Source organism: Impatiens glandulifera, chromosome 4, assembly GCF_907164915.1.
Source record: "Impatiens glandulifera chromosome 4, dImpGla2.1, whole genome shotgun sequence".
In the NCBI taxonomy this organism is placed as follows: Eukaryota; Viridiplantae; Streptophyta; class Magnoliopsida; order Ericales; family Balsaminaceae; genus Impatiens; species Impatiens glandulifera.
The window spans coordinates 9,802,518-9,819,180 of record NC_061865.1 but is presented as its reverse complement, the minus strand read 5'-3'; the positions used below and the strand labels follow the sequence as shown (position 1 = coordinate 9,819,180).

The 16,663-nt window shown below is 31.4% G+C and overlaps 1 protein-coding gene across 1 annotated transcript; it reads left to right on the top strand.

The window, feature by feature from the left end:
- The first annotated feature begins 246 nt into the window (after positions 1 to 246).
- On the top strand, positions 247 to 1,544 carry LOC124934683. The gene is made up of 3 exons (XM_047475202.1): positions 247 to 921; positions 989 to 1,240; positions 1,297 to 1,544. Exons 1-3 carry the CDS (start codon positions 315 to 317, stop codon positions 1,542 to 1,544), a joined length of 1,107 nt encoding a protein of 368 aa, XP_047331158.1. The 5' UTR covers positions 247 to 314.
- The last annotated feature ends 15,119 nt before the right edge of the window (positions 1,545 to 16,663 follow it).

The window sequence follows — 16,663 nt, the reverse complement described above, 5'->3', positions numbered from 1 at the left end:
AGCTGAGCATAGGTTTTGCGCGAGACATTGGTATGCTAACTGGTCCAAGAAATGCAAAGGTACTAATCTTAAATTACAATTTTGGGCTTGTGCAAAATCAACATATCCTGAACAACTAGATGTCAATATTCTAAAGTTGGATCAATTAATGGAGGGTGCTGCGAGAAGAGTTATTTTCTGTTCCAGAAAAAACATGGACTAAAGCCTCTATCCGAGAGATACCCAAATGTGATGTAATTGAAAACAACATGTGTGAGGCTTTTAATTCATCGATTCTAATTCCGAGGGAAAAGTCCATTGTTAATATGTGAGAGATGATCAGGTTAATGGCCACAAAAAGGATTTCAAGGAAGAGAAGATCAATTCATAAATGGCATCAAAATATATCGCCTAAGGCTAAAAAACTACTCGAGTTGAGTAAATCTAGATATCACGAATGCCACTTGGATTTCAATGGTAGTACAGGTTATGAAATAACTCAGGGTGATCATAGACACGCGGTGGACCTTATAAATGAAAAATGTTCTTGTAGACTTTGGAATATAAGAGGTATTCCTTGTACACATGTTTTTTGTGCAATTTATCATTCAAGTGGTAATATTGAAGATTATATTTCTCATTGGTATAAGAAGGATACTTATCTCAAAGCATACATGGTTGATATACAAACTTTGAGAGGACCAGAATTTTGGAAGAGTGATATTAAAGAGAAAATTTTATCACCAAAACAGGGGAGGCCACTTGGTAGGCCAAAGACAAGTAGAAGAAGAACTCCTGAAGAACCAAAATCTCATGGAAAAAGGTCAAGAAAAGGAAGAAAAATGCATTGCACTAATTGTGGAAAAGAAGGGCATAACAAAAAAGGATGCAATACTATAGCTAGTGGTGGAATTGCCAATGCTCCTCCAAGCGACGATTTAGGTAATTTAATGTGTAAATATTAATTTCAAAAAGTTTAATGTCTAAATTATAAAATTTGATGGTGCAGGCACATACACACAAGCACAATCTTTGCAAAGACATGTCCCACAAGGACAACCCTCACAAGAACCATTCTCACAAGGTCAATCTTCACAAAGACCATTCTCACAAGGCCAATCCTCACAAAAATCGTTCTCACAAGGTCAATCCTCACAACAACCATTCTCACAAAGACAATCCTCACAGGGAGAATTCTCGAGTCTACTTCATAATATTTTGGGTAATATTAAGAAACTTATAACTTATGATATTATTTTAGGTTTGTATATTTTAAAATAATAATTTTTTTATCAACCATTAAATTAATTGGTACAGGTACTAGAGCAGTTACACATTCAGGTTCAGGTGGAGATGGAAGAATTGGTGGAGATAGAGATATAGAAATTGGTGGAAGTAGAGGTGCAAGTGAACCAATTATTATTGGTGCCACTCAATTACAACATGATATAAGGCCACCAGGCTTGATGTGGAGAAGTACACCGGCTATTTCAACTAGACAACTACAAGATGCAGTCAATGAACAAAAAAGGAAATTGTTTGGAAAAGACAAACTTACTAAGTGAATTGGTAGATTTTTATAAGGAGGTAGATTTTTAAATTTGAGTATTATGAATTTGGGTAGATGTACGGTGAATGTATTTAATGAATGCAGTATTTTGAATTTGGGATGTATGGAATGATGAATTTTGGTGATCAACTTATGATATTATATGAATTTTTATTAATGTTATTTATGTATGTTTTTAGTTTATATTTTTGACTACTTAGTGAATTAGGGTAACAAGAAGATGAGAAAGGTGTGGTTTATTTTATTATTTTAAAAATGTTAATAAAAATAAATGTTTAAAATATATTAATTTTAAAAAAAAAATTGGGTAAATGTATGAATCGATGTATATAAAATGTAAGAGTTTTATTATTTAAAAATATGAAGAAAAAAAATATAATATATATTAATTTTTAAAAAATGACATGTCAATCACATGTGTCATCTTTTAACGGAAAAGATAACGGATTTGAATGTTTTGTTAACAAATGATATAGACGAACATTAATCTCAACTTCAGTGATACGAGCGAACAAAAATTAGTTCAATGATATACGTGAATATTTTATTATAGTTCAGTGATAAAATTGGCATATGAAAAAGTGTGAGTCACAAGATTAGGGTTAATTGAGGGGTTAATCGAAGGAATAATATATATGTTAGTATTAAATTTAAGATTAAACTTAATTTTATCTCAAATATTTATAAATAAATAATATTTTATATATATTCGTATCCGTGCAAATACACGGAATTCAGGAATTCATGTTATTCTCAATCTCATTTCATTCATAGTTTTTATTTTGATAATCCTAATTAAATCTGAACTCAATTCAATCCAATCCTTATTAATAAATATAATGGTTTAAAATAAGAATTAAATAAATATAATTAGATTTAATACAAATAGGATGAAACTAATATAACTCTTAAAAATTTGGATTTTTTACCATTTTTAAAACTAACTGCAAAATGTTAGGATGAAAAAAATATATATTTGTTAAACACAAAATTTATTAATTTTTGGCAATGTGATAAAATTGTGATTCTAAAAATTAATCTCTAATTAATTATATTATTTAAAATAATCAATTAAAATATTTATAATTTTTCTCATTCATTCTTTAAAAATAATATATGATAATATCTTTTTATCAAAATAATTGACTATACATAACTCTAATTTAAACATTATTATTCAAAAACAGTCTTATTTATTTATATGAATAATTCACAAATAACCCATCATTTTACGTTTCACAATTTTTCAATTACATTATTCAAATAATAAATCATTATATAAAATCAATGTGTTATATATCAAATTTACATAGCTTTAATATACATAAACTATAAAATTTCTAAATACTTTGGCTATCATCTTTTCATTACCATATACAATGAAAGGTACACTTAAAAATTAATATTTTTAACCATTTTTTCACCACCTAAAATAAATTTTGTGACATCACATCTTGTATTTTGTATTCAATCATCTCATTTTATTAGTGGCATCTCATCACTTCGGTCAACCAACCATCTCATTTACATATATAACCATAAGTATCTATTATTCTTCAATAGACTTTCCATTACTAATATTGTGACCTTACTTCGAGCATTTTACATTCCTAACAATTTCAGCATTACTGACATTTTATCTTCGACCAACCAACCATTTCACTATTAATCTCGTGTCCTCATTTTAAGTATTTTGACACATAATCATGTCATCATTCTAGACTTCTTACTCTAATTTTGGTCATCTCTAATATTGTTGATATCGATGAGAGATTATAATCACCCACGGTATTAAAGCTCCATCTTTATTAGATTATGTTATTTTCTTTCCTCATCTTTGTTCATAAATTTTGATATTTTATGACATAAGTGCACTTAATTAAATAACATGGTGATTACAAGCCAAACATGATTTATAGTTTATAATCTTTATGACCAAATCAATTACATGAACCATATGTTCTTGTGCATAGAAGATAATAGTGCCAAACTTTCATTCATAATTAGTAACATCAACAAGGTTTATTCGGTAATAATTTGTTTATTGATGATACTTAGACAAGAAAATAAATTGTGGAGAAGTTAACTAGAAATACATAAACAATATGGGATACTTCCAGGTCCAGGAGGCTTACAATATCCACCCATAGGAAAACCTTTGCTAAGGCAAGTCGCATTACAATCAGTGAAATCCTTACACGGTCCTTGTTCTATTAGTCTTATGGCCTCTCCTGTCATAAAAATAATATTAATTTAACTAGAGATCCAAAGAATGATTATTGTTATGTGAAGTCATTCTATACCTGTGGTGGAAAGAAAAGTAACACAAGAGAAGCAAACCAAGAAGCAAACTATGAAGAGAGAATATAAGTTTCTTAAGCTTGCCATTGCAAAATCTTTGTATTTCTTCTATCTAGATATGATCTTTAGATGAATATAACATGTATAATTTATAGGTAAATATCCCTCTCCACTTGATCAACTATTAGGTCTTGATTGAATGATGATTTTAATATTTGGTATGGAAAAATTGTTTGGATGAAAAAGAGTAAAGGTGAGTAGATTAATTTGTAATCCAATCCGATCTTACTTCTAATTCAGTTTTGAATTAGCTTTTTCATATTGGATTAGTTCGGATTTGATTAGGATTATTAAAATCAAAAATATATTTTAGAATATTTAAATAAAATATAATTTTCCGTCTGTTTTTCTATATTTTACCCAATATAATAATGTTTTTTTCGCTTACTTTAGCTGTATTTGTTTCCTTCTTTCTTGAAAATATCATATAAAAAGTTTATTAAGAAATTAGCTAAAAACAAATATTAAATTGAATTTTCCAAATTATACTAATTCAATTCAATTTAATCCAATCTCAATTCCATCCAGTCCAATTCATAATATGTATTAATGAATATAATGGTTTGAAATAAGAATTAAACAAATATAGTTGGATCTAATACAAATAGAATGAAACATATAACTCTTCCTAAAAATTTGAATTTTTGTAACAATTTTTAAAAATATACTGCAAAATGTTAGGTTGAAAAAATATTATTTGTTAAACACAAAATTTGTTGAATTTTAACAAAGTGATACAATTGTGATTCTAAAAATTCATCTCTGGTCAATTAAAATATTTGTTATGTTTTCTCATTCATTTTCAAAAATATTATATAATAATATCTTTTTATCAAAAATAATTCACTATACATAAATATAATTTAAACATTATTATTCAAAAATACGCCTTATTTATTGGGTTATATGAATAATTCACAAATAATCCATCATTTTACATTTGGTAACTTTTTGATTATTCAAATAATAAATTGATATATATATATATATATATAATCTTTTAATTCTCTTAAAAATATATATATTTATATTTTTTTTACCTTTGTAATTTTAAATATCTTTATCGATTACTACTCTTTTATAAAACATATCTTTAAAAATAAAATATAAATCTCATCAATAAAGGACAAATCATAACAATCTTATTAGATATTTACGTTGTTATTTAAGCACGGCTAAATGTTTTATTTTTTAATATCTAAGATTACACTCAATATTCATGTAATATATTAGTGAAATGAATTTATTCATACCATCCATGAATTAGATATCAAACTATTGTAGCTTTAATATACCTAAATTTAAAAAATTTAAAAACACAATTTTTTACTATTAATATTATATCATTCTATAACTACCACCGTATACAATTTATGTAATATCAATCAATTTTGCACTTAAAAAAATATTTTTTTTAACTAATTATTTTTAGTCACCAAAATAAGTTTTGTAACATTCACTTCAAGCATTTTAGATTTAATCATCTCATCATATTAGTTCATTTTTTTATTTTCGACCGACCAACAATCTAATTCACATATTTAACTTCAATTAAATTTCATTTGCCAATAGACTTCACTTTACTAATCTCGTGACCTCATTTAATTTTACACCTCCAACAATCTCATTATTATCAATATTTTACATTTATTTCGAAGAACCAACAATTTCATTATTAATCTCGTGACCTCTTCGAGTACTTTTTTATCCAATCATTTCATCATTAACCTTTTAACATTATTTTGGTCATTTCTTCATTTTAGACCTCTTACGCTCATTTTGGTCGATCAATAATTTCATAGACATATTTTCCGAGATTCGAACATTTGTTTTTATTATGTATTATGATTTTAACTATTTAACCATTTAAGATTGATGGTATATATTTATAATTTTGTGTATAAATATATATTATAGAAATGACTATTAATTTAAAATATACTCAACTCACCATTTAAACAACTTTATACCTTAATATTACAAAAAAAAAAAAAAAAAAACTTATAAGAAAATTAATTAGAGATTCGTTGACGTATTTAATAAAACATATTGAATTAAATTTAAAATATAAAGGTTAACCAGTCTAGTTAATTAATAGAGTAGTGCATATATAATGTATAGTTTGTAAGATTGTGTTTATGTCAATTTAAATCTTATTTTCTTTTAATTATCTGTTCCATGAAGTTTTAAGGATAGACCTACAAACTAACTAAATGATTCATTTAATCTCATAAAATAGATAGTTAGTTGTGATGCGAGAACCTAGTAACATAATATTAAATAATATATATATATATATATATATTTCTAAATAAATGAATAATTTTCAACCCTTATGCATTTGTTGTATAAGGTTTACTTGTATATGAGTTTGATCACCAAATATTTTTTTTTCAATTTTTAGTATGTAACTATTTGAAGTAAATGGTGTGATTTGACTCATAGGCAAAATTATAAGAAACTTATTACATAAAATTTATTTAATATAAGGATTTGAAAATTCATTAATATATGTTGGACTCAAAATGAGTGACGATAGAGATGAAATATTAGGTTAGGTCTCGAGAAAACAAACAGTTGTAACTTAAATTCAAACCGTATGTTCTCAAATTCGTAACCACATACACTTAAAGTTAGGTCTGAACAACCATATATATATATAAAAAAATTTCATTACTAAAATTTGCCACCACATGTACCACCTATTAGGTAAGGTTTCAACCCAAAAAAAAATTGATTGCTGCTTCAATTGGAACTATCATTCTTAAAAATTCGCATATATCACCATATTTTCTCCTTTAAAAATACATTATTATCATTCACTCTAAATTTTTTATAATAAATATTCTCAAATTCACATTGAATGGGATTTGAACATTGATCTTAAATATTTGTATAAATTAGTTTCAAAATTAATTAATTATCGGACTTCGACCTCATGAATAAAATAAATATATATATATATAATAAAATAAGAGAAATTATTGCGAGAGGGAATTTGAGGGAGAGGATGGGGGAGGGAATGATGTGGTGCAATTTGATTATCTAAAAAAAATAACAAAATTTATCTCTCTTCTCTCTTCGGGAAATTTGATGGAATAACCCTCATAAGAGGGTTATTACCACATATAGCATACCATTTATAATTTTTTCATTTTTAACCTTTTGCCCTTTAATTAAAAAAAAAAATTTTGAAATGTCAGTGCCTTTCAGTTTCTTGTCCCCCATTTCCCTCCTCTCCACCAATCGTCCTTCCTTCATCAACTTTCCCCATTCTCATCAACGTTCTTCATCATCAACGGGGTCCTTCCTTCATCATCAACGTCTTTCATCAACAAAACCGGAACGTCTTCAACATTCAGGTTAGACGCTACCTTCGTCGTTTTATCGCGAAAATGGATGAATGTTTAGGGTTTCGTCATTTAGAGTCTAGGATGTAGGTTAGGTCATGGAAGAATGGTTTTCGAGCTTGGCTGATTTGTTTTACAGTGAAATATACATCTGACGAAGGTGACGAAGGCGACAGTGCATCTGTCATAGGCGACGATGCATCTGTCGTAGGCGACGATGCATCTGTCGCAAGCGGGAAATACATTTGTCGCAGGCGACGATGCATTTCCCGCCTGCGACAGATGCATCTCCCGCCTGCGACAGATGCACTATCGCCTGCGACAGATGCACTATCGCCTGCGACAGATGCACTATCGCCTGCGACAGATGCATTTTCCTCCTTGCATTTTCCTCCTTGCAATTAACACTGACTGGGCACTGGCACTGACTTCTGTGAATTTTTATCAATTGCAGATCACATGAATGTTGGTTTTTTTCTCCTCTTTGATGGAAACTGGAAAACTGATGATTGTGGGGTTAGTTCTTTTGTCTCAAGTTCGTGTCGTGGTGTGAATGTACCCTGAAATGCTACATATGAAGAGTTAGCTTCAATTGTCTATAATTCTATTGGTGTGGACAAACTAAGATATGACTTAGTGTTCAAGGTAAAGTATAATATGTTAATGATGAATTCTCCTCCTGCAACAATCATTGGAGATAGCGATGTGGCGTTCTATTTACAAGAACTCTCGTCTTCACTGCCCAATCATCGCGCCCCGCTATGTGTCTCCTTAGTAGAGAAGTCAATACCTTGAACTCAACAAAGTGAAAGACTAGAAAATGACATATTTTAGCAGCAAGATATCTTACCAAGGCAGCGAGATGTATGTGAGCAGCGCGATGTATTTGAGCAGCAAGATGTATCTGAGCAGCAAGATGTGTTTGAGTAGCGAGATATATTTGAGCAGCAAGATGTTTTTGAGCAGAGAGATATATGTGAGGAGCAAGATGTTTTTGAGCAGGAAAATGTCTTCCCAAGTCAACCAAGCACTTCCCATTTTAGGAAAACATTCAGTCATACTAAGGAAACCAAGCACTACTTCTCATATGAACCACTCGAGATCGAAACACCTGCTCCATTAATTGAAAATTCATTGGAAGTGGGTACGTTTTTTTATAACAAAAAAGAAATACAATTGAGGTTGCATAGACATGCGATGTCTAATCATTTTGTCCTTAAAGTGGTGAAGTCAACAAAAAATCTTTGGTTTGTAAAATGTATGGCTGAGAACTGCAAGTGGAAATTGCGTGCTAAGAAAGGAAAATTCTCGGAGATGTTTGAGATCATAAAATTTGTAAAAGAACACACATGCTCAATTTTGACGAGACAAGACAATGTGAGGCAAGCACCATCATGGATAATTGCGGAGTGTATCAAACGTAAATACATGGACCATCACCATGACCACATGCCTAAAAAAATAATGGAAGACATGCATACAAGTTATGGGTTAACTTTGACATATAATAAGGCTTGGAGGTTAAGGGAAAAGGCCTTAATGGCGGTGCGAGGAACTGTGGAGGATTCCTATGGTGAATTGCCATCCTACCTGTTCATGTTGCAGAAGAAGAACCTAGGTACCATAACTGACATCCAAACGGATGAGGAAGGACACTTCAGGTATATGTTCATGTCTCTAGGGGTTTCAATTAGGGGTTTCATAGAATGTTGTCGTCCTGTATTGTGCATCGATGCCAGCTTCCTTAAGCACAAAGTTGGAGGTCAACTACTGGTTGCGATAGCATTGGATGCGAATGAGCAACTATATCCCGTTGCTTTTGGTGTCGTTGATTCAGAGAATAATAACTCTTGGACATATTTCATGCAACAACTAAGGTTGGCAATTGGATCAGTCCCGGATCTCGTCTTCATATCCGATAGACACTCAAGTATTGTCAATGCCTTGTCTGCGGTTTTTCCAGAAGCACGTCACGGTGCATGCACATACCACATCAAAATGAATATAATGGCCAAATTTAAAACTGATAACTGTCATGTTGAGTTTGATTTGGCTTCTCGCGCATACACCGAGTCCACGTTTCAGAAGCATTTTGACAAGATCAGAACTAAAGACCCTAGGATTGCTCAATATTTGGAACAAATTGGAGTGGAGAGATGGAGTCGTGCTTTTTTCCCCGGTTCGCGATACAATCAAATGACAAGTAATTACGCTGAGAGTTTTAATAGTCAGTGCAGAGAAACTAGGAAATATCACATAACAATATTAGCTGACTATTTAAGATTCACAATACAAGATTGGTTTTATCATAGAAGAGAAAAATCAACCAACCACAACGAACATTTATCTCCATATTATGAAAAGTTATTACGTGAGGAAGGCGAAAATGCTAGATTCTACAACGTTTATCCACTTAATCGATTTCAGTTCCATGTGCATGACGGTGAATTTGATTTTCAAGTTGACTTCAAGGGTCGAACTTGTACTTGTAGGGTATTTGATGTATCCGGTCTATGACAGATGCACTGTCGCCTGCGACAGATGCAATTCCTGCTATTTCTCTTTGTCCTGTTGTTAATACAATACCCAAAAAACAGTTTCAACAACGAAAACTTACGTGATCATGTAGCCAATTCTGAGGCCTCAACATTCTGTTAAACAAATCTCGACCAGCATAGAAAAGAACCAGATTTATCTTGTCTTCATCCTCCAGCTTCAGACAGTGTTTCAACTCATCCAACAGTTCACTATCATAATCTAAAAGAGGATTGACAGTTACTGGATCAATGAGTTTAAAGGATTTTCCATTAGGATCTGTGTAGTTCCCCAATTGTGTGGACATCTTCTTTCTCCGAAAACTCTGTTCCTGAAATCTTGTTGCAGTCAATACCAATACATCATCATCCTTCTTCTTTCTCAACTCAGCCTCTTTACCCATATTCTTTCCCAACTCAGCCTCTTCATCCTTCTTCTTTCCCAACTCAGCCTCATCAGCCTTCTTCTTTCCCAACTCAGTCTCTTCATCCATCTTCCTTTTCTTGCCCAACTGTTGCAACCTATTTTTGGTTAAAACCACCTTCCTCTTCTTCTTCGTGGCCAATTCATTCTTTCCCAACTCAGCATTCTTATCAACAAGATCAACATCAACATCAGCATCATCTTTGTTTTCATTCTATTCAGCTTCTTTGTTGATCTCCAAACCATCAACAGCAGCATCATCTTTGTTTTCATCATCATCAACAACAGCTTCTTTGTTGATCTCCAAACCATCAACATAATCATCATCTTTGTTTTGATCATCATCAACAACAGCTTCTTTGTTGATCTTAAAACCATCAACAACAGCTTTTTTCTTGATCTCCAAACCATCAACAACAGCTTCTTTGTTGATCTCCAAATCATCAACAACAGCAGAATCTTTGTTTTCATCAACAACAGCTTCTGTGTTGATCTCCAAACCATCAACAACATCATCCTCTAACCCAACATCATGAGCATCATTGTGTTCATCAACAACAGCATCATCTTTGTGTTCATCATTCTCATCATTCTTTATCATCTCCAACCCATTGGCAGCATCATTCTCATCAGATTCTTTGTTGAGATCCAACCCATCAGCAGCATCTTCTTTCTCATTCATATCAGCAGCATCTTCTTTCTCATTCAACCGATCAACATCATCATTCTCATCAGCAACATCTTTGTTCATCTCCAAATCCTTCTCCACTAAATCATCATCAGCAGCAACATCTTTCTTTTGTTGTTTTATTTCACCCAATAATTGGATTATGTGATTGAACATAACCCGTTGATCCTCTTTCATTACCTTCATTTCAGTTTTCAGCTCCTTCACATCCCTTGTCAACTCCTTCACATCCCTTGTCAGCTCATCAAACTTGACATCATTCTGGGCTTTAGTCACCCGATTGTCTTGGCTAGTTGGAGAATTGTCTTCTTTCTTTTGAGGACTCGTTGTTGAAGGGACATGACTAGATTCACGAGTAGTAGACTGAGAGCTGTCTTGGCTAGATTCATCACTAAATGACTTCTCGGTCCTCTTGGCTAGTGTGATTTTATTGGTTTTCTCCTCTTGGGCGTCGGTTTGGGAGTACTGCCATCTTCATTCTTTCTCTTCCTACCATCCACTTCAAATAAATCATCATAAATGTAATCTCCCATTTCTTCAAAGTCTTCCCCACAGTAGTTCTTCTTCTCCTCCTCAGACTCATGAATCTTGTTAAACACATTGCATTTGAAAAGGGCATTGGATACCTCTTGACTAGTGTTGGTGTTGCTTCTGGAGGCTGTAAAAAGTAATATCCTTGGGCATATATGTTTTTCCTCGAACATATCCGCAAATTTGGGGACAAATGTCTTCATAACCAAATATGTCCAAACTTGGAAGGCTATGGCGAACCCACTAATAGTATAAGCAACATCACAGTTCCCCTTGCAGGTTTCCTTCTTCTCCACATATAGCTGCCGAAGATGTTTCATGTCCTTGTCAATACCCTTCAAGGTTGAATTGAATGACATCTTTCCCCATGGAAATTGAAGGAACATTTCCATGTCCTCCACCATGCTGAAGATCTTCAAACATACCCTCTTCCTATTATCATATCCAAAAAGACACTCGTAAATAAGGTTGATGAGCCCAAACTTCCATGCATCCTCCTTCTCAGAGCATTTGAGGAAAACAGTTTGAACCTCTGTCACTCTAACAACTGTTTTGCCACCAAAATATTTATGGACTAGGGGTGGACATTCTTCAGCGTGCCAGTTTTCAATCACAGGAAATCTTCCAAAATTTAGGCCTGTTACCAAGGCATATTCCTTCATGCCCCAGTACAGCTGCTGACCATTGACTATGAAAGTTCTTCCCTTCGAATTGGAGCTACTTTTCCTAATCAACATCTGGTGGATTATTGTTCCTGAGAAAATGACAGTCGGGGCTTTCAATAGATACTGAAATTGACTCTTCATAGCCCTTTCCATAAGACCAAAGTGATTAAACTTGTCATTGGTCTTTAACAAGCAGGTGCAAGTAGATTTCCATGAAACACGTCTAGGAAAGTTCTCAATTACCGTTTTGTTTTTGCATTTGGCTGGTGCCATCTGCAAAAAAACAATAAGTCAGAATAATAAAAGTAAATACCACTTATTTAAAGGAAATAAGACATATGTCGCAGGCGACGGTGCATCTTTCGCAGACGACGGTGCATCTGTCGCAGACGACGGTGCATCTGTCGCAGGCGACGGTGCATCTGTCTCAGGCGACGGTGCATCTATCGCAGGCGAATAGTATATTCTGCCTGCGACAGATGCATCGTCGCCTGCGATAGATGCATTGTCGCCTACGACAGATGCACAGTCGACTGCGAAAATGCATCGTCGTCATCGACAGCCTGCAACAGCCTTCGACAGAAGCATTTTAAACCCAAAACTAAACCTAAACAATAAACCCTACCTAAACCTAAACCCATACTTAAACCTAAACAATACCCTAAACCATTCTTCCATTATAGCATGCATGGAATATAAACGATATAAAACGGGAGAACTATGATAGAAACGGGGAAGATAAACTCACCTTCGTCGTTATGGAGTTGTGATTCTCGTCGGGGGCTCTTATTTGTCGTCGGGGGCTCGTCGGGGGCTCGTCGGGGGCTCGTCGGGGTTCGGGGGAGAGGACGTCGTCGATGTTTCGGGGGCTTTTCGTCGTCGTCGTCGTCTTCGGGCTTGATCGGTCGTCTTCGGGAGAGGAAAGGGAAGTTGGAAACGAGAGAGAGGGAGGGAAAGGAGAAGGGGGGAAAGGGAAATGACGGGGAGAATAGAAAATCAAATTTTTTTTGTTTTTTTTTTAATTAAAGGGCAAAAGTGACATTTTGCCTTGGCAAAAGGTTAAAAATGAAAAAATTATAAATGGTATGCTATATGTGGTAATAACCCTCTTATGAGGGTTATTTCATCAAATTTCTCCTCTCTCCTCATCTTTTATCTTTTTTCCACTCAGTAATTGCAGTGACACATCATTCTCTCCCTCAAATTCCCTCTCCTATCACTCCTCATAAAATAATACCCAAAAAAATATAAAATAAATAAAACCAAAAATAAATAAATAAATAATAATAATAAATTAAATCAAACAAATTTATCTCTCTATATATAATAACAATGATAAAAAATAAATCACACAAAATAAATAATTATATATATATATATATATATATTAATGTCTGAGTTTTAAATTTGCCTAAAAAAGTTCTGAACATAGCCTAACCCCATTGTAAACCCCGAAAAAATTCCTTGGTGTAAATTTTCGTAGAAAACTTGAGATTTGAGAAATTCAACTTCGGTTTGAATGTTGGGAATTTTCTTTTAAAAAAACATTATTTTTAAAAAATTTAAATATCTTTAACCGCTTTTAAAATTAATTTAAAATAATTAATTTGGGTCTTGGTTTTATATAATTCGGAGATTTACCATAATCAAATATCAATTTGATTATTTAAAAAAATTTTGTTTAAACTAATTAGAAATAAATAATTTAAAAGATTATTTATTTGAAACAGAGTCGCCAATTGATTTTGAAAATCAATAAAATGTGATGTACGTGTACAAACGTATTGGCCTGAGTTTCTTTTAGCTCGTAATTTGGTGATAATCGGGAGAGACTTTCGCGGTTCATCCTCCGTACCCATTTAAAAATTAGTCTTTACTCATAAATTTGGCTTTTGAAATCGGTTGTATAACATTTTATTTTTACTGATTATTCTTCTAGTCCTAAGCATTCATAAGGTTTGTGCGTTATTTAAAAAATTGTAAAAATAATTATTTAAAGGCTGGTACATATTGTTGATGATAGTTTAAGGAGGAAAATACCTAAAGAATCTTAGTCATTTAATGATAATAGAGTTTAAACATAAATCATAAACAAGTCTTTATCAAAAAAATAAATTGTGGAAATATCCCTAAAATATTTTTAAACCAATCAAAAACTAGTTAAGAAAGTGTGTGAAAGTAATTTTTTATTTTATTTATAATTTATAATCTGGTAAACATAAATAATAATAAAAGCGACGAAAAAATATAAACTTTGTAGGAATACAATACGAGAATATAAATATTTTTTATAAAAAATTATTGTATGTAAAATTTATAATTATCAGTTATTAGTGTATTTTTTTATAATATTTGTATTTATAAGTAAATAAAATAAAATTATATTTGTAATTTTTAAATATAAATAAACAAATATAAGAATTTAATTAAAAAAATGAAATGCATATAATATCTTTGAATTATATAATATGTAAATTTATAAATATAACTGAGAATGATTGCATTTAATATTATGTAAATTTTAATTATATAAAATAATAAAAATATTAAGGAATTAAGGGTTATTCCACTTTACCTAGTCCTCCATTTTCTTCTTCACGAATTCACCTTCCTCTTTGTGTGGAGAAACCTTCCTCTTTGTGTGGAGCTTCAACCTACTTTTGTTGATCGAGCACTATCTACATTCCTTATTCTCTTTAGCGCATTATCTACATTCCCTATTATCTATTATCTTTCACTTCACCTTGCTCCATGTACATTTGAAGAAAATTTCTACGTAACTTTACCTTGTTCCCTGGTACATTTGAAGAAGATTTTTGCATAAAGTATAGTACTTTTGTTTCATCGGTCAGGTCCTCCATCTTGGAGATAATGATTATTTGTAGATTTGTAAAGATTCATTTATGAGTTGTGTCATTGAATATAATTAACTTTATTTATGAATTTTAGGTTGATTATAATGTGGTTGTCATTGATATAAATTTGAAAGAATTAATGAATGTTCAAAAGATAAATTCATTTCCTCATTTTTCTCCATGATTTTATTTCAGTGATCTCTTTTGGTGTCCAATTTAAGACAAGGTCAAATAGATGGAACAATAAAATTTCTTTGAGGGAAATTTGCAGTGCTTGCAGGTTAGTATGAATTCTCTAATGAATTAATCATATGTGATTTATATCAATTTATTTAATATAGGAAATATTTTACTTAGTTCTTGTTTGTTAAAAGAGAGTAAAAAAGTGTAATTTGTTATTAATTGATAAATTTTCATTTGAATGTTTTATAGGTCCGGAGAGAAGGAAGAGAAGTTGTTTAAAATGTTGGGATTTGATCATTTTTGTTGATATAATAATGTTTATTTGTATGAATTTGAATACTATATAATTATATTTTGATGTAATTATATTTGGATATAATTATATTTTTAGATAATATTATAATATAAAAATGGAGTGTTAATTATATAATATTATTTTGAATGATTTTTATTATTGCCAATTGACTATTAACTACACTTATAACCCTGTTATTTTTAAAACGTAATTAGAGACAATTATTTGCGGTAAAAATATTGCTTTTATATATAGCCAACTAACTATTAACTTATGACCACTATTAATTGTGGTTTTTAAACAGAACTTAAAAACTATTACTTACGTAAAAATATCGCATTCATAGATAGTCACCTAACTATTAACTACGATTTTTGTACCGCCTTTATAGCCAATATTAACTGCGGTTTTTAAACCGCAGTTAAAAACTATTATTTGCGGTGAAAATCCCGCCTTTATAAGTAAACAATTTACTACGGTTTTAGGAACCACAGTTAGAGACTATTAAATGCGGTCTTATAAACCGCGGTTAGTGCGGTTTTATAAACCGCAGTTAGAGACTATTGACTGCAGTTTTATAAATCGTAGTTAAAGGCTATTATCTGCGGTAAATTTACCGTCCTTAAATGTCAAAATTTCTTTAACGGAGGAACTATTAACGGCGGTTGACTACGGTAATTTTACCGCCGTAATTGTCTTTTAACAGCGGTAAATTATGAAATAAATGCAGTAAAAATCGCCCTTAAATGTTACTTTTTTACTAGTGATACTCACTCTTAAATTCACATTATTTATGATTTGAATCGTAGTCTTAAGTATAAAATGTAAGGATATTCAATATTTGGTTTAAATTGAATATCCAATCGAATTCGAATTCACTAAAATCAAATAAACTGAATTCGAATTTTATTTCCGGTTTTCGATCGAATTGAATTTTAAACCAATTCGAATTCAAATAGAATTTTCATTTCATTTTCGATTTGGGGTTTCAACTCGAAAACTAATCCGGAAATCGAAATCATTTTTTATTATTTATTTAATTATATATTATACAATTTATTACCTATAGGTTTTGAGTTTGACAATAAATTTTAAAAATAATTTGTTCGAATTCGTTTCGGTTTTATTCGAATTCGGTACGGTTTTATTTGAATTCGGTTCGATTTTATTATAGTAATTTGAATTTGGTTTGGTTTTTGAATTGGCTAAAAAATAAGAAATTAAAAAA